This window comes from Lutzomyia longipalpis, chromosome 2 (genome assembly GCF_024334085.1).
Source record: "Lutzomyia longipalpis isolate SR_M1_2022 chromosome 2, ASM2433408v1".
Lineage (NCBI taxonomy): Eukaryota > Metazoa > Arthropoda > Insecta > Diptera > Psychodidae > Lutzomyia > Lutzomyia longipalpis.
The window spans coordinates 11,019,645-11,043,920 of record NC_074708.1 but is presented as its reverse complement, the minus strand read 5'-3'; the positions used below and the strand labels follow the sequence as shown (position 1 = coordinate 11,043,920).

At 40.8% G+C, this 24,276-nt stretch overlaps 6 protein-coding genes across 6 annotated transcripts in view; 4 read left to right on the top strand and 2 right to left on the bottom strand.

Moving 5' to 3' along the window:
• Nucleotides 1-24,276, top strand: part of LOC129790699 (transmembrane protease serine 9-like) — a 776,474-nt gene that overhangs the window by 334,754 nt on the left and 417,444 nt on the right. The window lies entirely within an intron of this gene.
• Nucleotides 134-24,042, bottom strand: LOC129789197 (uncharacterized). Its single transcript, XM_055825846.1, has 19 exons — nt 23,610-24,042; nt 23,455-23,537; nt 21,717-23,373; nt 20,688-21,402; nt 18,728-18,879; nt 17,501-18,649; nt 16,735-17,431; nt 15,982-16,033; nt 13,044-13,233; nt 12,899-12,981; nt 12,197-12,842; nt 11,504-12,133; nt 10,737-11,447; nt 9,906-10,051; nt 9,103-9,291; nt 2,452-2,596; nt 2,307-2,389; nt 948-2,250; nt 134-884 (listed from the first exon to the last, which is right to left on the bottom strand). Exons 1-19 carry the CDS (start codon nt 23,734-23,736, stop codon nt 172-174), a joined length of 9,471 nt encoding a protein of 3,156 aa, XP_055681821.1. The 5' UTR covers nt 23,737-24,042; the 3' UTR covers nt 134-171.
• LOC129790648 (zinc finger protein 208-like) lies at nt 4,457-10,105 on the top strand. Its single transcript, XM_055828254.1, has 12 exons — nt 4,457-4,714; nt 4,782-5,519; nt 5,585-5,815; nt 5,884-6,396; nt 6,793-6,939; nt 7,022-7,279; nt 7,348-7,413; nt 7,484-7,753; nt 7,815-8,297; nt 8,381-8,617; nt 8,696-9,319; nt 9,389-10,105. Exons 1-12 carry the CDS (start codon nt 4,552-4,554, stop codon nt 10,060-10,062), a joined length of 4,404 nt encoding a protein of 1,467 aa, XP_055684229.1. The 5' UTR covers nt 4,457-4,551; the 3' UTR covers nt 10,063-10,105.
• Nucleotides 13,331-16,202, top strand: LOC129790682 (oocyte zinc finger protein XlCOF6-like). Its single transcript, XM_055828347.1, has 5 exons — nt 13,331-13,785; nt 13,856-13,938; nt 14,006-14,807; nt 14,869-15,297; nt 15,366-16,202. The coding sequence occupies exons 1-5, from the start codon at nt 13,644-13,646 to the stop codon at nt 16,070-16,072; spliced, it is 2,163 nt and encodes a 720-aa protein (XP_055684322.1). The 5' UTR covers nt 13,331-13,643; the 3' UTR covers nt 16,073-16,202.
• Nucleotides 16,623-19,082, bottom strand: LOC129790687 (zinc finger protein 20-like). The gene is made up of 3 exons (XM_055828351.1): nt 18,728-19,082; nt 17,501-18,649; nt 16,623-17,431 (listed from the first exon to the last, which is right to left on the bottom strand). Exons 1-3 carry the CDS (start codon nt 18,870-18,872, stop codon nt 16,731-16,733), a joined length of 1,995 nt encoding a protein of 664 aa, XP_055684326.1. The 5' UTR covers nt 18,873-19,082; the 3' UTR covers nt 16,623-16,730.
• On the top strand, nt 19,118-20,475 carry LOC129790718 (GTP-binding protein 10 homolog). Its single transcript, XM_055828391.1, has 3 exons — nt 19,118-19,219; nt 19,279-19,801; nt 19,870-20,475. Exons 1-3 carry the CDS (start codon nt 19,178-19,180, stop codon nt 20,445-20,447), a joined length of 1,143 nt encoding a protein of 380 aa, XP_055684366.1. The 5' UTR covers nt 19,118-19,177; the 3' UTR covers nt 20,448-20,475.

Sequence of the window (24,276 nt, the reverse complement as noted above, 5' to 3'; positions counted from 1 at the left end):
AGCAATCTCTGTCATTTAGCGACGTTTCGACAATTTTTTTTTGTTTTCTTCAGGCTTTGTTACTTTTACAGAAATTCAAATTGTTTCTTTGCGATCTTAATTAATTAGTTTATGAGTAAAAAAAAAGAAAATCTTTATAAGAAAATTCATTTATTTTCATGTTATCAACTATTATTCGGAAATTTGAACATTCTCCACGAATTCATCTTGAGGGAAGGTCTCCATGGGATGTATGACCTTTGTGCAATTTGGCACAAGCCCACAAGTATTGGCATGACTTCGACGGTGTGCCTGGAGGTTGGAGATGCACGTGAATCTCTGCTCACATCCGCTGCACATGTACCTCTTGATGCCCGTGTGGGTGGTCAGGTGCGTGTTGAGAGTCTCCTTGTGACTGAATGCCTTTGGGCAGAAGGTGCACAGATAGGGTCGTTCACCGGTGTGGGTCCTCTCGTGCCGCTGGACATGATTTAAATTCCTAAATGACTTCTCACAGAAGCTACAGCTGAATGCCTTGATGTCGGCGTGGATTAATTTGTGACTCTTCAGTGATCCCTGCGTTGCGAGGAATTTGTGACAAATGTCGCACTGATACATCGGTGTTTGACCACAATTTGACTGCTCATGATCACGATGGGCTGTTTTATTGACGAACCCTTTGCCACATTTCCCACAGAGAAATCTCTTTTGGGCATACGTTCGCTCCTCTGTGTGCTTGAGATTTGTATGTGCAATGAGACTTCCTTCGTGCTTGAAAGTCTTATCGCAGATCTTGCATGTGAATTTATCCCTGTGCGCGGCTAATCTGTGCTCCTTGACTGCTTCCATGTCATCAAAGTATTCTCCGCAATATTTGCATTTTGCCTGCATTTTCCCATTAACATCTGCAAAATAAAATTTAAATCTGATTAATCTTGAAGAATTCTTTCAAGAGATGAGAAACTTACAGTGAACCTTCATCATATGCTTCTCCAGTTTGTCCTTTGTGAGATTCCCCTTCTTGCAGTAATTGCAATGATGCATCCCACTGGGTCTTTCCATCTCAATCCCATGAGCATTCTTCATATGCTTCACAAAAGCCAATTCAACATGGTACGTACCAGCACAAATGTGGCAGCTGAAGATTTTAGCGTCGCTGAATCTCTTATGGCGGAATTGAATGTGTGTCAACCTGTAGCGTTCCTTTGTGAAGGATTGACTGCAAAATTCGCACTGATAGGGCTTCTCAACGTGCCTTATCCGATTACCCTGCAAATGCTTCATATCCTTCACGTGAGATTCAACGTGAATTTTCAGACTGTCCTTCGACATGAAGTTCTTGTTGCAAACGGAACAGGTTACTTTGCACGCCATCCTGTGCCGTTCAAATATTCCCTTACTCCGGAATGCTCTTTCGCACAGAATGCAAAAGAATCGATGATTTCCATCAGGACCATGATGCCTCCTCATGTGCTTGGAAAAGGATGTTACGTCGAAATTCTTATTGCAGAATGTGCAAAAGTATCGATTTTCCATGAATTCTGTGGCATCCCGAGGCCAATCTTCATCATCACTTTGCATGCGGTGGGTCTTCCTGCAGTGCGTGATTAGTTTTTGTGGCATGTTGAAAACTTTCACGCAGCGACTGCACGCAAAGCTAGTTGGCAAGGATTTTCTCGGAGAAGAATCGCGGGATGTCCTTTTATCTGAACTGATTTCTCCTTTGATCTTCAATTCATCCTGATTCATGTCGCTGGAATTTATCTCATTGTCAGAGGATTCATAGATGTATTCCACAATATCCATATCATCATGCTCAATGACTTCTTCCAGGACTTCTTCCTTGGCAGTGGAATCCCAATCTAACGTCTTTACCTCCTCATCCTTGACAGCCTCCTCGGAAATTTGACTCAAATCTTCCGTTGAAGATTCTATTTTCATTACTAGAGGATCCCGATCAAATGCTTCTTGATATTTCGCCTCATCATAATCCTCCGAACTAATAACTTCTGATCTTTCCCCTTTGGGGGTTTCAGTTTTAGGCTCAGTGTGGGTGATCAGAATATGCCTGACATAGTCCGCAGAGCTTTTGTATTTAATCAGGCAGATTTGGCACTGATAGACTCGATGTTGTGTGATTCTGTGTTGGATTCTGGCTGCAGGAGATGTGAATTGAGTATCACAGGAGAAGCAAAAGTATCCTCCTGGCTTCCTGTGACGCTTCCCGTGATGCTTCAAGTCTTCCTTGCTCTTGAAATTGATTCCGCAGTTCTAGAAGAGATTTTCATTGCAAATCTGCCTTCTCAGGGATAATAATTATTAATTACCTTGCAGGTAAATCTCTCATTGGAGCCTTCTTTGCAGAATCTTTCATGACAGAAGGATTTCAGGGCAGTTGGGAATTCTTTTCCTGGAATTAAAAAAAATGTCTAGATGAAGAATTTTTGGGCAGGAAAGTGGAGGAAGGCTTACCGCAAAAGTGGCAGCTCGTTCTGAAGAATTCATCTCGTTGTTCTTGGAGTCTGTCTTCATGATACTCCAGCCAGTTTTCCCGGAAATCCTCACTGTAAGACAGAATATCCTGCCCTAAGTCATCCTCTGCCTTTGGAGCCATTTTCTAGTTATCCTTGATTTTTTTACACAAAATTAAAAACTATTTTAATTCAGTTTTAAAGCTTTTATCTTTAAAAACCTAATCATCAAGAAAAATTTTAACTGTTGTGTCCTCTAACTAAATAAATTTGACTGTTTTCATTTTTATGGGTGTTTGACATCAGCTGATTGATGTCATTTTGGGGACGCTAACTATGCGTCAAGTTTATCAAACACGTGCAACACGTGGGTAGTGAAGCCACATCCTTTTCTTTATTTTCCTGGATTCTAACAAAATCCAGGAATAAATTATAGTGTTACGGCAGGATTTTCTTGCCGTAAGTTACACCCTAACGAAAATATGAGTCGGTGAGACTCAGTAAGGTGATCAGAAGAGGAAAGAAAACGATCAGGTAAATTAACAAACTAATAGATTCCAAACTGTTGTACAGATAGTTGAGCTTTCGTTCTTGAATATTTCAGTAATGCCTGCCAGATGTGCCCTAAAAATCGTCCTGATTCTCAAACAATGGGTACTCTTCTTATGAAAGCTCTAGTGATGACAGTAATGGCATCCTCAGGAAGCTCAAGCTATTACGAGCTTGGTTCTGATGGGTGCCCACATGATGCGGAATTTCTGTCGGTGGGGCAGAGTATATACCACAAATATTTACATTTATCAGGTAAGGAATCAAAGATAAGTTTTAAAAAATAGATTGAAGAAAAGATTGAATTTTTGCAGGAATGCGGACGGAACATTAGGACGCAGCAGAGTCTGAAATAGCATGAGATGCGTTATCAAATTCCAAGAAGTTTCTCATACTCAACCTGCATGAGAAACATAATGGGCTCCTCCTCTACTTCTACTGAAGATTTTTAGGAGATTTATATATTTTTCGCATTGTGCTTTTATTTCACTTTCCGATTCCTGAATCATTTCGTTGCTGTCAAAGTCTGTTGGGATGTTGTCAATCACCCCGGTCGAGATTAAGTACACCTCTGGTACATATATTTTTTTGTATTTTTTGATCCTCAATAAGTTGGGATCTTGCAGCAATCTATTTGCTGCATCAATAATGTTTTTGTTGTTACATGTTTCTGTTGTGAAATTTTTTTATCTCAACGATCTTGTTTCGGCCGATTGAGTTGCAGATATCTCTGGCAACTTCTAATGTGCTGGAGTTTTCCTTCTCGAACATTACGATGAAGGGTCCTTTGTCGCTTCTGTTATATTTTAATTTTTCTTCCTCCTTTTGTTTTTTTTTATTTTCTGTGGTGGAAGTTTCGTTCTGGGTTTGAGTCTTTTGGAACATAATTCTATATCTTTTATTTTTTGACATGTCGTACAGCAGTTTGTTTGCTGCGACTTGGTGGTGATTTTGTCTTTTTTTGAGATAATTTTTTTTTATATCATTGACTTTGTTTCAACCGATTGTGTTGCAAATGTTCCTGGCTACTTCAATTGATTAAGTATTGTCCTTTTCTATCATTGTGATAAAAGGTCCTTTATCAAACCCTTGGTGTTTTTAGTCGTTCTTTAGTCTTTTAGGATGTTTATCCTTTATTAAAGCCTTCGTTAGTTGGCTCTATTAATTATTTTGATTCTTTGGGACTTTTCCCTTATTCCTGCCTTTGTTAATCGTTTCTGCGATTAGATTATTGGATTATTGATTGTTTAATCATAATGTACCTTTTATTATTGTTGATTGTAATATTTAAATAATAAAAAAATGTATAAAGAAAAAGAATAAAACCGTCTTTTTGTATTTTCTTTGGTGTTTAAAAATTTGACAGTTTATTGTTTACGTTTTTATGGGTGTTTGACGATCAGCTGTTTCATATTCGCGACACGAGATTTGCGATCTTGTTTTGTTTTGTGAAATGTTAAAACCGAATATTTTTATTTTGCCAAAAGATAAAATAATCTAGGTATAAACAAAAAAGTCTTAACTGCCTGAGAGTGAGAAAAAATATTAAAGAATGGCGTCTTCAACTATGACAAGCCTAAGGAAGCAAGAAGAGCATGATCAGGACGAGATTCCCAGTGATGATGAGGACTTTATCCAAAACTGGATAGAATACCAGGAAGACATTAATTGGAAGGGGGAAAGACAATTCATTAGGCAGCTCTGCTATTACTGCGGTAAGACATCAATCTTTTTTTTCTCTAAATCATTTCCTTGAATTAAATCTCTCTTGGGAATTCACAGATGCAAAATTTCCGTCTGTGAGGCAATGGATGTCTCATGAAGGATACTGCCAAGAAGGTCAAACTAAGAGATTTCCATGTCAGGTATGCCGATTGAACTTTACAACGCAGCAGATACTGAAACAGCATGAGGAGCGGCATCAAAACCCAGGAGGTTTTCCATGTTCGTCCTGCAATGAAAATTTTACAACAGCAGCAGCCCGGCTGGAGCACAGAGAAGCCCAACATCGTGAGTTTCAGTGTCAAATCTGCATGATGAAGTGCTCAACGTCAGTAGACTACGTCCAGCACATCCTGACCACTCATAGGGATGTTCAAAATACCAGAGATGGGAATGATGAGCAAAATCTCAATGACTTTAATTTGTCTGTGGTCAAAACAGAGCCCCTGTTTGAAGAGCCTTTCGAATCAGTTGTTGAAATTAAAAATGAAGAAATAAGCTATGAGACGAATATGAGAGATCCATTTGTCTCAGAAGACGAAGAGTCTGACAATGAGGAGGAGAAAACTTTAACTACTTCCAGAAATGTTGAATTTCATTGCCGAATCTGTGGGAAGAAGTACTGCAAAGCTCTAAACTTGGTGGCTCATTTGAAACAAAAGCACAACATGCAGAGCGATGATGAAAATTGGCCACCGGAACTCCAGAGCTTCAGAAACAAGACATTCCAGTGCAAGAAATGCCTCAAAGAATATCCCAACAAATATCAACTTGTTCTTCATAATAAAGAAACTCACGGTAAGTTTTCTAATTTTTTAGAATTTTTTTTTTTAAAACATTCTTTAATTTTTAATTTTTTTCAGCTAAAGCCACCACAGTTAAAACCAAAAAGTACGCATGCAAGGACTGCCAATGCATGTACGTTGAATCCGAAAAGCTTGTGCGCCACTACAAAGTCAAACACAATAAGAATTATGAAAATGATCCACAATTCATTGAGGATTGTGTGAAAATGAGGAAGCAGTACTACTGTGAGATTTGCGATAGAGAATTTCCAACACCTTCTTCCCTAATGAGGCATAAGTACATTCATGGTAAGGACATGATTTTGTCTATTTTTCTAATTAATAAATCAATTAAAATTCATTTTCTTCCATTTTAGATCCGGAAAAGAAACATTTCTGCAGAAACTGTCGGCAGTATTATGGATGTGAATTGAGGGAACACAAACTAACATGCAATGCAGCAGGCAGACGTGGCGTGTCAATGGAGGGAGGTCAGAATGAGAAGGAAGTTCCAATGGAAATTATCATGGATTATGTGGATCTTGGCAATGTGAAGCAAGAAGATGTTCTTGATCACCTCAAACAAGAAGATGATTTTGATTATTTCGACTACGAAATACAGGAAGACAACCCAGTTGTGGAAGCTTCAACTTCCACTAATGCTTTAGTAGATATTAACTACTACTGCCACATCTGTGGCAAAAAGTTCTGTAAGGCTATCGGCTTAATGGGTCATTTGAAAAACAATCACGAAATGCAGAGTGATGACGAGAATTGGCCAGAAGAACTCAAACCGGATATTTTGAAAGGTGTTCCAGTAACCTGTGAAATATGCCAATGTGTCTTCTCTGGGGAATTAGCCCGAAGATCGCATATGAGAATATCCCATGGTACGTATCTCTTATTCCTTTGAATTTACACAACTTTTGGTAGCAGAATTTTTCAGATATTTCAATCCAATTCAATTGATCATGATCCAAGCCATAATCGACCTTGGACTATCCTTAGAGTCACGATTACAGACAAGCTAGGCCCACAAAAGTCATTTCTTAATTCTCCAGTCGATTTTCCTTTCTGATTTTCTACCTTTGTTCTAATTCACTTATCTGTCAATAAAAAAAAACTTGTTTCCTGCATTGTAAGCACGCTAAAATTTCAAAAATGGCCGCCTAACTGACGCTTGTTGCAATTCAAATACTTTCAAATCCCAACTGTTTTAAACGAAAGTAAAAAATGCAAAAAACATCGATTTTGATTTAAAAATTCGAAAAATTCTCTTCTTTAAGCTTCAGCATTGGGCTTGACTCGTCCAAAAAGCAAACCAAAAGAATCCATGACGAAAAGTTTGAAGGATTATAAAGTTTCCTGCAATGTGTGCAATCTTGTTTGCGAAAATGATGCTAAACTTGAAGAGCATACTGCAAAATTTCACGGTAAGCGTCCTTTCCCGTTTTCCTTTTTAGCATTTCTGACTATTCTTCTTGCTTTTAAATGATTGAATTTGTTTCTTTGAAGCCCCAAAAACGCATCGGAGGATCGATCTGGAAGAAAATAGAGGAAAAAGCAAGAAATTCATGTGCAAGGAATGCAGATACATCTATCTCCTGCCAAGTGATCTAATCCTTCACTACAGAGCCAAACACAATAAAGACATTGAAAATGATCAGCAATTCATTGAGGATTGTAGTATAATGCGGAAGAAATACATCTGCAATATTTGCAACAGAGAATTTCCAACATTTACGTCCTTAATGAGGCATAAGGATGTTCACGGTGAGACGCATTTTTATTGAGATTTTTAAAATCGAAACGATCACGAATTAACTTCTTGTTTTTTTTAGCACGGGAGAGGGAATCTTCTCATGGAAAGAAAGTCTTATCTTCTGTTAATGAAAAAGCATTTCAATGTGAGTTTTTCTCAACAAAATCATTTTTCTTTTTTATTTTAAAAAATAAATGTTAATAAATCTAATTCAGCCGAAACAGCCGCAAAACTTCCTCAACGTCCTTCTGGAGGTTATGCGAAAGCAGGAAAGGGAAGGAAGTACGAATGCAAAGAGTGCAGATGCATTTATCTCCATCCAGAACAGCTAATTGTTCACTACAGAGTCAAGCATATGAAGGACTTTGAGGACAATAAGGAGTTTATTGAGAGTTGTGCTGTAATGAGAAAGAGATACATTTGCAGGATTTGTGATAAAGAGTTTGCCGCATGTACATCCCTCGTCAGGCACAAGGAGTATCATGGTAAGAAGGAGCTTAATTGATCATCAATAATTCTCTTATTTGATTTTTTTTTAATCTTCAGACGCCAATGAATCCCTCTTGAAGAAACATAGGGAGGTGTGTCAGTTCAAATGCACTATTTGCAGTAAGATTCTGAGCACAAAATCTTCATTTGAACTCCACAAAAAGAGTCACAAAGATCACGTTGAAGCGAAATGTGAAATTGAAAAGGTTTCCGTGGAAAGTTTCGTGAAGAAGGAGCACAGTGATGATGAATACGATAAGTTAGCTTGCAATGATGCTGAAAATGCTGCAGCAACAGATACCAAAGGTCGAGATTTGAGCCTTTTGGATGATGAGGAGGAGCATTGTTGCCACATCTGTGGCGCTACGTACTTCCGCTCTACAAATCTAATGTTGCATTTGCAGAGGAAGCACAATACAAGTCCTGACGATGAGAATTTGAATTTGCAGAGCTCCATAGTTAAGAAGCTCACGTGCAAAGTATGTCAGACCATTTGCTTCAATGCAAAGCAACTTACATTGCATACATTCGAAAATCACGGTGAGTTTGTTCCTAATTTGATTAACTTTTCTTTTAATTCAATTTTGCTTTTATTAATTAACGATTCTTTTTTCAACTCAAAGAGAAAATTTCATCTCTAAGCAAGAAGTTCACGTGCAAAGACTGTAATTGCATTTTTTTGCAACGTGAAATGCTAATCCAACACTACGAAAGCAAGCACAACAGGAACATTGAAAATGATCCACAATTCACTGAGAATTACGTGGTAATAAGTAGGAGGAATGATTGCAAAATATGTGGAAAAGAATTTGCAAGATCTGATACTCTAAGGAAGCATAAGCGACAACATATTGATGGAGGTATAAATTATGCTGAAAATATCAAAAAAAGAAAAATAATTTGCTGACTAAAAACTTTTAAATTGACTCATTTTTTAGGAATCGGATTGAGGATTTATTGTCACAATTGCAACAAAGACTTCACGGACGTAAATGATCTGATGAAACATAAGGAGACGTGCAATTTTCAATGTGCCTATTGCAATAAAATCTTGGGCTTAAAAGTATCATTGAAAAAACACTTGAAGAGTCACATAGATCGATCCTTTGGAACGTACTTCACCAAGTGCAAAAAGTGTGGGCAGCGCTGCAAGACACAAGGAGACTACAAAGATCACAAAAATACAAATTGTGGAAAAGAGGCTGCCTTCAAGTGTGAAAGGTGCACGAAGATCTTTCGACTGAGGCGGAAGCTGAGGGAACACATGTTCACGCACGGAGAGAAGCCGTATGCGTGCACAAGTTGTGAAATGTCCTTTAAATCGCCATTCGAAAGGAAAGCTCACATGAAGAGCCATGTGAATGATCTCCTGGCATTTGCCCAAAAGTTCTACTGCAAAGTCTGCAATAAAGGTTTCAGGATAGAAGCCGCCTACGCCAAACACATGAGGAATCTTCATGGGATTGAGGTGGAGGTAATATGCCCCACTCATGGGTGCAAATTCTGCAAAGGGAAATTCTACAATGAAGCCTGCCTGCAGAGGCACATGATAAAGCGACACAGTGAGTAAAAGAAAATCATTCTCATTCTCAAAATAATTTTAAAATTTATTTCCATTCAAATTTTTGCAGCTTTTAATGGGAAAGTTCAAATAAAATGTAAACACTGTGATGAATTCTTTGATGATAAAGCAGCAATGATGAAGCACATAAAAGCATCACATGTTGATGTACTAACATGTACTTTGTGCAACAAATCACTGAGCAGCGAAACAGGTCTACAAAATCACATTCAGAGACATCACGAGAAGAGAAAGGAAAATCAAAGGAAATTCCTCTGTGAATTGTGTGGGAAAACTTTCAATAGTTGTAGCGTTATGAGACAACACGAGGAGAATTGCGGAAAATCCCCGCAGTATCAATGCGATCAATGCCAGAAGTTTTTCACAACAGCAGGAACTCTAAAATCTCACAAAGTCACCCATTCGGGAGTTCGGGCATTTCCATGTCAGTTCTGCGATAAAAAATTCTTCAAGAAACATCAGGCATTGGTACACGAGAGGATCCACACGGGAGAGAAGCTATTCAAATGCACCTACTGCTCCGAAGCTTTTGTGCACTATTCAACGCTTCAGATTCATCTGAGCACCCACACGGGCGTGAAGAGGTACGTGTGCAGCGGATGTGGCGATAGATTCACGTGCCAATCCAATTTGAGGGCACACCGGAAGAGTAATGCGAGTACTTGTGGACTTACGCCGCTTATGGGTCCTGTTCCAGGACCTTCTGGGCCACCTAAACAATAGGGGAATGTGATGAAGTTTGAGAGAATAAAAGAATTAAACTTTAAATAAATCAAGAATCTTTTATTTTCCTGAATATCTGATAATCCTGATAATACATTCTTGAGGAGGGGAAGATTGTTCAAGCAGCCCAAATCTAGAGATTTTTAAACCGACAATTTTCTCCAAACTGCAAGCCTCTAGCTTTACTCATTTAGCCATAAAATGAGAAAGACTAATGAAAACTTCAGCCATCTTGAAAAAAGGGCGCCATTTTGCATTTTTTTTTTTCAGAAGATTTGCTCATTTTTCACAAAATATCGTTTTTCTAAAGGTTCAACAGGCGTCTAGGCTAATTAAGCCAGCTCAGTCAGTCTATATTGGAAAATCTAGACAATCTGGGCTTCAGTTAGTTATCTCAAGAAGTCCAGATAGTCTAATTTAGGCAGTCCAGGTAGTCTAAGTTGGAAAGTCTAGGCAATCTTAGCTAGGCTGGTTATCCCAAACAGTCTTCTAGCCCACCTAGCTAGTCTAGCTGAGAAAACCTAGATCAGAAGGCTCAACCAATCTAGGCTAGGCAGGTCTATTATTTCTTGCGCATTATTGAGAGATATAGGGCAGAAGTGAAGATAACAGGAGGAGAACAAAGGATAAGCAATAATTACACGACAAATAAAATAAGTTTATTTATCTCTTCTATTCATCTTCTTCCTCCATTTGATCATCTTTCAGCTTCATTCGATCATCCAACGGCTCCAGGGGTTTCGTATTATTCGGTACGAGCCCACAAGTTTCAGCATGACTCGTTCGATGGACTCTCAAGTTGGACAAGCAGGTGAATCTCTGTCCACATCCGCTGCACATGTACCGCTTGATGCCCGTGTGAACTGTAAGATGCGTTGCGAGGGTACTGGTGTGACTGAATGCCTTTGGGCAGTAGGTACACTTGTAGGGTCTCTCCCCCGTGTGAGATCTCTCATGTGACTTCTTCTGAGCAGCTGTCCTGAAGGACTTGTCACAAAAGGAGCATGAGAATGCCTTGTTATCCGTGTGGGTTAATTTGTGTGTTTTCAAGCTTCCCAGCGTTGCCAATTTCTTCTTGCACACATCACACTGATAGATGAAGGATTTCCCACAATTTGTCCTCTCGTGATCCTGATGCGCAACCCTATTGCGAAAAGCCTTTCCGCATCTGCCGCACAAGTAGAGATTCCGATAGGCAATTTTCTCTTTTGTATGCTTCGCCTTTATGTGAAGTGGGAGACTTCGTCGGGACATGAAAGATTTATTGCAAATGTGACAAACAAATTTATCCTTGTGCATTGTTGTCCTGTGCTCCTGCATTGCTGCCTTACTGCTGAACATTTCCTTGCATTCTGTGCACTTTATGAGAATCTTATTATCAATAGCTGGAAGAGGAATTCAAAGCTTTTAATTTGCTCAATTTGAGGAGGAATAAACTCACTGTGCATCCTTTTTATGTGCCTCTGCAGACGTTCCTTCGTTATGTACATTCGTCTGCAGTAGTTGCATCCGTGAATCCCACTCGGTCTCTCCATCTCAACGCCATGCATTGTTTTCATGTGCTTCACGTAGATCCTCTCTTTTTCATAAATTCCAGGACATAGGTGGCAGTTGAAAGTCTCAGACTTCCTCTTGTGGACGTTATGCACGTGGAAATCCATATCCTCCCTCATTCTGAATCTCTTTTCGCAGTATTGGCAGGAAAAGGGCTTCTCCCCATGGACAACTTTCACGTGATACCTCATTTTGCTCTCCAAGGAAAATGCCTTTTTGCAAATTGAGCATTCATAGGGCTGTTTCTTACCACAATCTGACATCTTATGCTGCTCAAGATCAACTTTCAGTCTAAACTTTGAGCCACATTTATCACAAAATACCTCCGGAGATGGGATTTTGATATTTTGATGCACCGACAGGATGTGCTGGAGGAGGTTTTTCTTGCTATGGAACTTCCTATTGCAGATGGCGCATGTAACCATGCAGAGTTTTGCATGATTTTCCAGCATTTCCTCACTTTCAAAGAACTTCCTGCATGTTTTGCAGTGAGGCCTCAGAGGCTTCCGCTTAGGACCTGGAAATTATTATGCTTTTATGCTTTGAAACAAAAATTTATGTTAAGAAAAAAATATATTACAGTGAAATTTATAATGACGATCCCATGAATAAATCTGGCTGAATGTTTTACGGCACAATTTACAGGAATATTTACTTCCTATCTTTTCCGGTGCATCATCAGGAGGATCTTTCACAACATCTTTTAGGATATTCTCTGAATTTTTGGACGTTGATTTACTTTTAACGCTTTCAGCATTATCAAGCTTGTTAGAATTGTCTGTTTCAGAGCCAGAATCTGCATGATCTGGCTCAAAGTCGTCAAAGGTATTCTCCACATCTTCTGCTTCAACTTGAACGGAATTCACAACTATGGGTGCTTCCGGTGTAGGTTCACATTTAATGATCAAAGGATCTTGGTGAACATCTTGATATTTCTGTTCCTCATCATCGATTGTTTCAATTTCAACTACTTCTTCTTTTGGAATAAGTAACTTGGCGTCATCGTGGCTGGTCAGGATGTGCTTGACATAATCCGCAGAGCTTTTGTATTTAATCAGGCAGATTTGACACTGATAGACTCGATGTTGTGTGATTCTGTGTTGGATTCTGGCTGCAGGAGATGTGAATTGGGTATCACAGGAGAAGCAAAAGTATCCTCCTGGCTTCCTGTGACGCTTCCCATGATGCTTCAAGTCTTCCTTGCTTTTGAAATTGATTCCGCAGTTCTAGAAGAGATTTTCATTGCAAATCTGCCTTCTCAGGGATAATAATTATTAATTACCTTGCAGGTAAATCTCTCCTTGGAGCCTTCTTTGCAGAATCTTTCATGACAGAAGGATTTTAGGGCTGTTGGGAATTCTTTTCCTGGAATTAAAAAAATTGTCCAGATGAAGAATTTGTGGGCAGGAAAGTGGAGGAAGGCTTACCGCAAAAGTGGCAGCTCGTTCTGAAGAATTCATCTCGTAGCTCTTGGAGTCTGTCTTCATGATACTCCAGCCAGTTTTCCCGGAAATCCTCACTGTGGGACAGAATATCCTGCCCTAAGCCATCTCCTTCCTTTGGAGCCATTTTCTTGCTTTTGTCCTTTTCTCCTGATCTTAAAATTCTAATCCTGCACTAGAATCCTTAAAATAATTTTAAAACACTATAAAAGTTTTTTTTAGCCAAAGTAACCAAAAGTGAATCGTTAACCTAATTAGCGTTATTTTTGTCAAACTTCAAAAACGGTTTTGATCATTTTTCATGAGATTTCTCAATATTTTTCAGTTTTTCTTTGCATTTTCTGCATTATTATAACTCATTCTCTAAATATTTTCCTATTTTCATTAGAAGTTATCCATTTTTTCAAGGAAAAATGGGCAAAAATATGCAGAAAATGACAGAATAGGTTAAATAACGTTCTGTCAATTTGGTCAAAATAATTTTTTCAGGCTGATTTGTGTCACCCTATAATTTTGAGTTTTTCAAGATTCTGAAGGATTTTTTTTGAAAAACTTTAATTTAAAAGAAGAATTAATAAAAGAAAGATGCCCCCAAAGGCTGAAGATGACTGTGACCAGGAGATTTTGGGAATAAACGAGGATTTCCGTGAGAATTGGCTTGATTACCATGAGGATAAATTACAGGATCATCGAGAGAAATTCTTCAGGAAAGATTGCTTCTACTGCAGTGAGTTTCCTTTGGTAATTGTCTCTCATTCCCATTAATTGATCTTCCGGACATTTTTTGTGATTTCTAGGAAATGTATTTCCAACAGCCCTGCAGTGCTACAACCACGAGAGATTCTGCAAGGATGGCTCAACAAGGAGATTTACATGCCAGGTTTGGGATTTATCTTTTAAGTTTATCTCTTTGGAATAATGCTGATGAGAGTTTTTATTTTTCCCAGGAATGTAGCATTAATTTTAGTATGAAAAAGTATTTGGTGCGTCATCAGGAGCGCCACAAGGATCCCGGAAGTTTCTTCTGCTTCTCCTGTGATGCTCAATTCACAAATTCCACAGCTCGAATGCAACACAGGATTGCAAATCATCGGATATTTCAGTGTCACATCTGTCTGGTGCGATGTAAGGATGCCATGCTGTATGTTGCGCACATCCTGACCACCCACAGTTCACAGTTAAATGAGAATGAAAAAGATGAATCGAAGAGTGAGGAATTACTGAATGTTGTTGATCCATTGAATCTCAAAAGAGAACCTTCAACAGAGGAACTATTTGTTGCCAATATTGATGAAGTTGTTGTGCCCAAAGACGAAGAAAAATCCCCAGAGATTGAACCAAATCCTGAGACAAAGAAAGAAGAGGATGATTTATCTGACTATCAGGATAATGACAATTGGGGGCAAGGGGTGGATAGTGGTAGTGAATCTGAGCAGAAAGTAAAGAGTGAGGAAGAACGTTCAGTTCCACAACCAGCAGCAGTGTCAAAGAAGCCGAAGCGGAAGAGGAAGAGGAGGACTATCCACGGAGACAAAGAGCTCGACTATGAGTGCAAGCGCTGTGGGAAGCAGTTCCTGTATCCCCAGAAAATGATCATGCACTGCAGGAGATTGCATAAAATGAACAGTGATGATGAGGATTGGCCCCAGGAAGCCGGAGATGTCACAAATAAGTTATTTTACTGCGAAAACTGTCATAGAACGTACAAAACTGAATCCTCCTTCAAGAATCACATGAGGATCAAACATGGTGAGGATTCTCTGAGAATCCTGCATGAAAAAAAAAATGTAATTTATATTTCTTCTTTCAGGGATAATCCCAAAACTCCCGAGAGGACGAAAAGAGCAGATTATTTCAAAGGAAAAGCAAGAAAAGCGAAAGGAAAATGAATCAAATGGATCATATTCCTGTGAGGAGTGCACGAAGACTTTCCCATCGGAAAAATATTTAAAAATTCACAAGAAAGTTCACGAAGAGAAGCCCTTCTCTTGCACACATTGCGAGAAGAAATTCAGGAGGAAGTCTCAAATGACGATGCACATTCAGAATGATCACAGGAAATTGAGAACCTACAACTGCCACCGCTGTGCACACACCTTCACAGTTGAGAAGTGCTTTGTGAAGCATCTCAAGGCAACGCATGGCATTGAAATTCAAATGGAGAGGATTGATTGTAAGTTCTGCAAGAAGATATTCTACGAGGAGAAATCCCTGGAGGTGCACATAAAAAGGACTCACAGTAAGTTCAGAAACAAAATCTGTCTTTTCATTTTATTCTTCCTTTTTTATTTTTTAATTTTTTTTTAGTGATAAATGGAAAAGCTCAGATAAAATGTAAATTCTGTGATGAATATTTCGATGATCGTCAATTGATGGAGGATCACAAAACAGCAGCACACAAGGATAAGCTAACGTGTACTCAGTGCGAGAAGAGTTTCAAGAATGAATCCTGCCTCAGGGCTCATGTGAAATTGCTTCATCTAAAGCAGAAAATCACCAAAACGATGTACCTGTGTGGGAAATGTGGGAAGAATTTCCAATGCAGGCGTACACATGCGGATCACGAACGTTCCAACTGTGGGAAATCCTACCTGTACGAATGTGAGCAGTGTCACAAGCACTTTGTCTCACCGGCAACACTCAGATCACACAAAGTCACCCATTCAGACGTCAAAGCATTCTCATGTAGATTCTGCAAGAAGTCCTTCAAGACAAAAGCGGAAGTTGTGGTGCACGAACGATCCCACACTGGTGAGAAGCCATACCAGTGCACCTTCTGCCCAAAGGCATTCGCGCACAGAGAAAGCCTTAAAACACACCTCACAGTACATACGGGCTTCAAGAGATTCATGTGCAGCGGTTGTGGGAAGCGTTTTACATGCATCTCCAACCTCCAGGCACATCGGCGGAGTCATGCCGATACGTGTGGCTTAGTGCCGAATTGCACGAAAACAATGGGACCCATGGAGGGGCCGCTGAATTCAAAAGAAAAAGATCAAAATGAAATGTTTTAGAGCAAATTTTACCTTTGTTAATTTACGTTAGAACTTCAAAGACTTCAAAAGTTTGTTCTTTTCAGAAATAGACAATTATTTTTTATCAATAAACTTCATTAAATACTCAATAAAACAATGGAAAAGGATATTTTTTTTTGCTTTTCTTGGCTTCTAAAAAAGTTTGATCCATTTTGCATTTTCAATTAAAATTAAAAAAAGCAATGAGTAGTCGCAGTATTCCAATAAAGAATTTTCATTGAAGGAAATTAAAGGAGCAGGCTGTGAAAAACAAAAACAAAAACTCTCCAGAGGAAGATTGCGCCAAAATCCAAGGGATCTGCTAATTTCCGGTAAGAATAAATCCAGAAAACTTATGCGGAAGCAGAGGAAATCAATCCAGAATCTTACAGTAAGTTTTTTTTTCTAATATTGGGCCTTATTCAGCGACGAAAAAAAACCCTTGAAATTCGCTTGAAATCTTGAAATTTCAGTACAAAATTCTCTTGAGGATTTTCCCCAGAAGATTTTCCAGGAAAGAGTTGAGATTAAGCAATGAAAAGACAAGATAAAAGATTACAATTTCCATTTATTTTTTTAAACGTCTATTCTTGGCTATTTTATGCTTCTTCGGCATACACAAATAATCCCAAATTAACGTTTTTTTTGCACATTTCCTTTACATCTGATTATCTTCCTGGGGCATTAAATGAATATCCATTGGCCCAACGGCTTTCGTACAATTAGGCACCAACCCACATGTGTCTGCATGTGCCTTCCGGTGCACCTGAAGATTGGAGATGCAGGCAAATCTCTTGCCACAGCCTGAGCACATGAATCTCTTGAAGCCCGTGTGCATTGTGATGTGAGTTAGGAGGGTTTCTCTGTGACTGAATGCCTTCGGGCAGTATGTGCACTTATGTGGCTTCTCTCCTGTGTGCGTCCTCTCGTGCACACGCAACTGCCCGGGATTCCTGTAGGACTTCCCGCAGAATTTGCACAAGAACGGCCTGACTTTTGTATGGAGAGTTTTGTGACCTTTCAGGGAACCAGCGCTGTGGTAGAACTTCTTGCACACATCGCATTGATAGATGGGTGCTTTGCCGCAGTCTGATCGCTCATGATCCAGCAGAGCAGTCTTGGAGGTGAAATTCTTGCCACATTTCCTGCACAGGTAGGTCATCTTTTTGATTGTTTTAGTCTTTGTGTGCCGAAGATCGATGTGAGTCTGCAAGTTGCGTTCTCCGGCGTAAGTTTTATTGCAAAACTTACACGTTACTTCATCCCTGTGAACTGACTTCTTGTGCTCCTTTATCTGCTGCTCATCCTCAAAGAGTTCACTGCACAGCGTGCATTTAATCCGAAGCTTCCCGTCAGGAGCTGAAAGATTAAATTTTATATTAATTTAAACGTGAAGATTGCCTGAGAAAGATCACTGATGAAGCTTACTGTGGCATCTCTCATGGTTCGTGAGGGCTTCCTTGGTGGCAAAGCGTCTTTTGCAGAATCTACATCCGTGCTTCCGGTAGCCAAGTAAGAAAGTCTCCTTCAAGTTGTACTGGCTGTCATTTTCATTCTCAGATTCAGGCTTCATCTCAATTCCATGCTCCGTTTTAAGGTGCCCAAGGTACCTCTTCTCGAAGCAATAGATCTGCGGGCAGAGTTTGCAGCGATATTCGGGAATTTTGCAAATCTTCTGCTCGTCATTTGTTGATGATCTCCTCCGTCGTCCTCCAGCTGCTTTCACCCAGTTCTTTAGAGAATCATTTGATTCACTCACATCCTGAAAAGCAACTTCATTGGAGCCGTCTGAATTTCCTGATTCAATTGATATTCTCTTCCTTTTATTTCTCCTCCTTTCCGGAGGTTCGATGACTTCCTCAACAGTGTAATGTTCTGTTGTTGTTGCTTGTTTCTTCAATCGAGACAGAGGTAAATCATCATCGAGATCTGGAAATTCTTCGTCACTTGTAATGAGAATTTTTTCCGGAGATGGACGTTTCCGTCTCTTCGGAGAACGGCGAATTGGCTTGGATTTTTGTGGTTCATCGGCAATTCCATTAAACAGCTCTACATCCGTTGGGATTTTGTCTTGTTTCGCAGGATATTCCTCAATGTGAATTGTCTCCATGGGATGAATGATGGAGACTTCATTTTCACCCGCAAGTTGCTCCAGTTTAGCCGCCAGGCTTCCCATACAACTTCCACATTTATCACACGTCAGCTGAGTACTATCCTTAATGGCCTCTTCCTCTTTGACACTCTTCTGGAGGATCCAACACTTGCAGTTGCTGTGCGTCCGTACAATGTGATTAACGTAGTCCACCTTCTTCCGGAAGCTCCCCACACAGATTTGGCATTTATATTCACGATGCTGAGCATCCATGTGTTGAACACGATCAGTGTGGGATGTAAATCCAGCATTGCAGATGTGACAGAGGAATCCTCCTGGAAGTTGATGACGAAGATCATGCCGCCACAATCCCTGTTCGTATCGGAAATTGATGCAACACAACTTACACGAAAACCTCTCAACTGGACCAATTACACAGGTTTTCTCATGGCGGAAGCGCTGCTTGGAAGATGGGAATCTCTCAGCTGTAAAAGGAAGCACAAAGGGGATTATTTGAAGGAATTTTCATCAATTTGCGTCTCATTTAACCCTTTAGGACTTACCGCAGTAGCAGCAATCGAGTCTAAAGGATTCATTTTTGCACTCAGATTGTGTATCTGCTTGATACTCTGACCAGATTTGCTTCAAATCCTCATCATCGCTAGGAATCTCCTGGGATGTTGCTTCCTCCCTCAAATCTCGAGCCATTTTTGCACTTTTCTCTCAAATATTCTGATAATTCACCAACACAGTGAGTTTATTCTAACACTCTGGCATTTTTTCATTATCCTTAATTCCTCAGAATTGGCCAGGAGGGCCAGGAAAAAGTTCTTGGGTGGATTTTTGGAAGAAAATTTGCAAAATTCAGTGAAATTTTTTATTATTTGTTTACGTGCTGTCACTTTGATGTCCCTTTGAACGATGAAGTTAGTTGCAAGTGCTCAAAATTCACTGTCTGCTATCTTCATGCCTAATTGCATGCTGAAAGACGCTGAATTTTTGTGAGTTTCCGAATGGTTTTTCTAACGAGTAATTTGCTGTATTCCGGTGGGAAGGTGAGTAGGATGTGTCCTGAACAAAGAGAAGGATATTCACGGAGTCTTTTTCCTGGCAGTTTATAAGGAAACACTTTCGCCCACACTTCCTGGACAGCCTTCGATTGACCGTAACTGGAGGACATGGTGGGAATGGTTTTCCCAAAATTGGGGGTGTTGGAGGGCAGGGAGGGTGTGTCTATTTTGTGGCCAAGGAAGGATATACCCTGAAGAATGTGGTTAAAGCACATTCAACAAAGCGCATCAAGGCAGCAGCTGGGGAGGACAGTACAAAGGTGCGCCTTTTGGGAAGACGCGGCAATGATCAGAGAATTTCTGTGCCGGTTGGCATTACAGTCATCGATGAGACTGGGCGAAAAATTGGGGATCTCAATGAGGAGGGGAAGACATTCACAGCAGCCGGTGGAGGGCCAGGTGGTTGCTCCGGGAACTCCTTCATCGGTCAACCTGGTCAATCGCGCACATTGACGCTGGATCTCAAATTAATTGCCGATGCCGGGCTCGTTGGGTTCCCAAATGCTGGGAAAAGTACATTCTTGAAGGCAATCTCCAAAGCATCCCCAAAGATTGCTTCCTATCCATGTAAGTGTGCCCTTCCGGGAGGATTTTTTTCTCATTCAATTTAATTAATTTCCTGGATTCCCTTTCAGTCACAACGATAAAACCTCAACTGGGTATTATTGAGTACACAGACTACCGGCAAATCTCCGTGGCAGACCTCCCGGGGTTGATTGAGGGAGCCCACGCAAATATCGGAATGGGGCACAAATTCCTGAAGCACGTCGAAAGGACGAGAATGCTAATCCTCATTGCGGATATTTTTGGTTTTCAGCTGAGTCCTCAGCATCAGAAACGCACCTGCTTGCAAAATGTCTACGCCTTGAATCGAGAACTTGAACTGTACGATCCCACATTGCTGGAAAAACCTTCGATACTGCTAATCAACAAGTTGGATCTTGAGGGAGCTTCTGAGGAATTTGAGAGGATTCAACCCAATCTCCATCGGCTTGAGGAGCAAGTTGCGGAATGCCCAGAAGAGATTCGACCGAGGAAACTTCTCAATTTCGAACGAATCCTCCCTATTTCGGCGAAAGAAGGAATGGACATTGATCGGGTTGTTGCCAACATTCGAGAAGTTCTCGATGAAGCTGCCGAAGAGGATGTCCTGGAGCCGGATTTAGAGAGATTGACGAGAAAAAATCGTGAGTACGGCCCCAAAGTTGTTTAGAAATCAAAAATATCTCTTTTATTATGAACATTGACTTTGTATTTTGCTTGAAACTCTAATCAGACACACTGATAGCTTTTTTTATGGAATATTCTACATGATTTTCCTCATAAAACGACTGAAGATCTTAATTCTGAAAGGGGAAAAGCCCAAAAGATGCCTTCCGAATGAGACTTAAGCCTTCTAGTCTCGAAGGTGACTTAATTTAAAAGAAAATCCCAGAAGTAGAGGATGGATGACTACTCCATCTTCACTTCCTGCATCTCCTTCTTGGGGAGTTTTGTTTGTGCATCCACAATCCGTCCCACTGCCTTTGTGCAATTCGGCACTAAGCCACACGTATCAGCGTGAGCCTTCCGATGTGCCTGGAGGTTGGAGATGCACGTGAAGCGCTGCCCACAGCCACTGCATTGGAATCTCTTGAAGCCCGTGTGCAGGGAGATGTGCGTAAGGAGACTTTCACGATGACTAAATGATTTGGGGCAGTAGGAGCACTGGAAGGGTTTCTCACCCGTGTGAATGCGTTCGTGCACTTTGAGCTGCCCCGGTGTCCGGAAACCCTTGCCGCAGTACTTACAGAGATTCGGGAATTCACCCGTGTGGATTTGTCGGTGTGTCTTCAGTGAACCAGCACTGTGGTAGAATTTCTTGCAGTCCTCACATTGATAAATTGGCGATTTGCCACAATCCGATCGCTCGTGATCCATCATGGCTGTCTTGGAGGTGAAACTCTTCCCGCATTTCCCGCATAAGTGAGTTGTTTTCTTTATTCCCACCTTCGTGTGGCAATTCTTGATGTGCGTCTGCAAGTGCTGCTCATCGCGGTAGAGCTTGAAGCACATCTTGCACGTTATCCTGTCTTTGTGCTTCTCCAAGCGATGCTCCTTCTCCTTCTCTTCATTCTCAAAGTATTCCTTGCACACCAAGCATTTCACATGGAGGTTTCCTTCAGGGCCTGTGTGGAAGAGGTATTGCATGTTAAAACTGTCATGGGGCTGTATTCTCTAAGAGTGAAAAACTCTCGTGATAAACTCCCGAAGGCTTTTTGCAGGGAAAAAGTGAAGAAAACTTTACGTGAGCTTGATCCTTTAAGAAAATAATGCATCCGTGATAAACTCCCGTAAGATTTTCCCGGTTTTCACGTTTCTTTTAAAGCGCAAAAGCCTTCAGGAGTTTATCACGGGAGTTTTTCAATCTTAGAGAATTCATGCCGTGATCTTTGATTTTCTTAAAGGCATTAAAAGAGATTAAATGAATTTCTCAACTCACCATGATTCTCTTCGTGCTTCAGCAGAGCTGGTTTATTGGCGTACTTCCTCTTGCAGAATCGACACTCGTGCACACGATCACGCGGAAAGAGGATCTTACTGTAGCGTGGCTGATTGGGGAGATCTTCATCATTAACAGCCATCCCGTGTTCACGTTTGAGGTGCAAATTGTAGATGGTTTTGTAGCAAAACATCTTGGGGCATTTATCGCATTTATATTCATGCACCATTGATGTTTTATCAGCTACCTTCTTCTTTTTTGCCTCCTTCGGTTCCCAGTCTTGATCCTCAACCTGAATAGTTTGTTCTTTCTCCTCCGCTTCCTCAAATTCTTCCGATTCATCTGATTCGTCGTATTGCAGGGATTCATCAAGAGGTTCTGCAGCATCGGCATCATTTGTACCATCATCATCCGATGCTTCTGGAAGATCATCAACATCCAAGAAACTTATATTGTTTGAATCATGTTCCGGAACGACTTTCTCAATTTCTTTCTCCTGTTTTGGGGTTCGTTTTGTCGACGTTCTCTTGGCCTGAGCTTGCTTTGTTTCTCTAGGTCGCCTCTCGGGGAGTTTCTTTGTTACTCGTGGAACAATTTCAACTTCAGTCAGAACAAATTGTTGATCATCTTTGCTGATTGTTTGGGTGCGGAGATGTGATAGCGGGACATCATCTTCGAGATCTTCTGCCTCCTGGGCATTGTGAATGAGAACTTCAGTGACAGCTGGTGGGATTTCATTGGAAGCATCTTCAATTTTTGGGATAAATGCGGCGCTGAAGGCTTCTTGTCCTGCAGCATCACCGCTAAAGACCTCCACGTCGTTCTTTTCCACCTTTATGGGAACATTGTCGTGCGCATCGATAAAATGCAGCTGATGCACAATGGAGATTTCATTCTTCTCCACAAGTTTCTCCAGCTTTTTCGTGAGCTTCCCGCGAGAGCGAGTCTTCGTGCGTGGGGTTACCTTTGAATTGCGTCGGAATTGCGGAAGTCCACACGTGTCCGGGCGTGAGCGACGGTGCTTAATGAGATTCCCAATGCAGGAGAAACGACTGCCACAGAGCTCACAGACGTACGGGCGAACCCCCGTGTGGAGAGTCTGATGCGTAACGAGGCTCTCGCGGTACGCGAAGGCTTTCCCACATTCCTGGCACTTGAAGGGTTTCTCACCCGTGTGACTCCTCTCGTGCACCTTGAGTTGCCCCTTGCTGAGAAAACTGTTGCCGCAGTAGTTGCAGAGGTGCTTCTTCTCCCCAATGTGGATGAGTTTGTGCGCCTTAAGGGTGTTTGATGTCATGAATCTGCTGTTGCATTCATCGCATGCGTACATCTTCACGGTGCCACATTTACTCTTGTTGTGTAGCTTCAGCTGAGCCGAACTGCGGAATTGCTGCCCACAGTCGGGACAAACAACAGGCTCACGATCTTTTCCGCCGTGCTTATTCACAATATGAGCCACATATTCGGCTTCTGTGGCGTATTTTGCCTCACAGATCTGGCAACGATAGACTTTGTGCTCGGTGTTCCGATGGTGCGTCCGTTCGTTCTCCATTGTGAACCTTTCGTCGCACATGGCACAAAGAAAACCCCCTGGGGGTTCATGGCGCTTCTCATGACGTTCCAATCCTTGCGCTAGCCTAAAGTTAAGTCCACAAACCTAAGGAGGAAATGAAAGAAGAAAAAAAATGAAAATCCGGGGAAAAGGAATCCTTTCCTGCTGCCCCAGAAACTTCCTTACCTTGCACGTAAATCTCTCCACTGTGCCACTTTTGCAGTATTTTTCATGATTCATTCGCTTTTTGGAAGTTGGGAAGTCCTTAACTGAAAGACAAAATGAATCCTTTTAGTATCCCTGAAGGGATTCTTTGTCCTGAGAAGCTCCCAGAAACTTACAGCAATAGTGGCAACTTCTGAATGCTGTATTCTCATCCGCTGCATCCTCCTGATATTCCTCAAAGTTCTGACTACCATCATCATCATCCAGTAGCACATCGTGCTGAGCTTTTCTCTTCCTGGACATTCTGATGTGAGGTGAAAGAGGACGTGGATTGTGAGGAAGAAGACGCCGTTCTACTATTTCGTCCTTTTTGTAGTTCCTTCTGCTTCAACTTTATTCCTCATTAGTACATCAATTGAGGATCTCTTTTTGCAACACTAAACTGAGAAGAATATCAGGGAATTAGGGGGAAAATGCAAAGGAAAAGCCGAAAAACTTGAAAATTTGACACAACAAAAACAAATCCCACTAAAACGTTTTCCACTGTGTTGGATATGTGGTGTGGATATTCTTATGACATGTCTGACGATCTGGATAATTGTGGCTTTTTAATTTTCTTCTTTTTGGCTTTTTTGATACTTTTCCAGCTCTTATGACTTTCCTGGCGTTCTCTTTGTATTTTCTCTAGAGCAGAAAATGCAAGGAAAACGTGAAAATGCGATATTTTTCGTAGTTTTCGGCTCAATTCTTTACTCCTCTCCAAAGTGACTGCAGAGACGCCAAGTGACTTTTCACGAAAGTATTTATATTTTTTTTTTAAATTAAAAAAAATCGTAACGAATC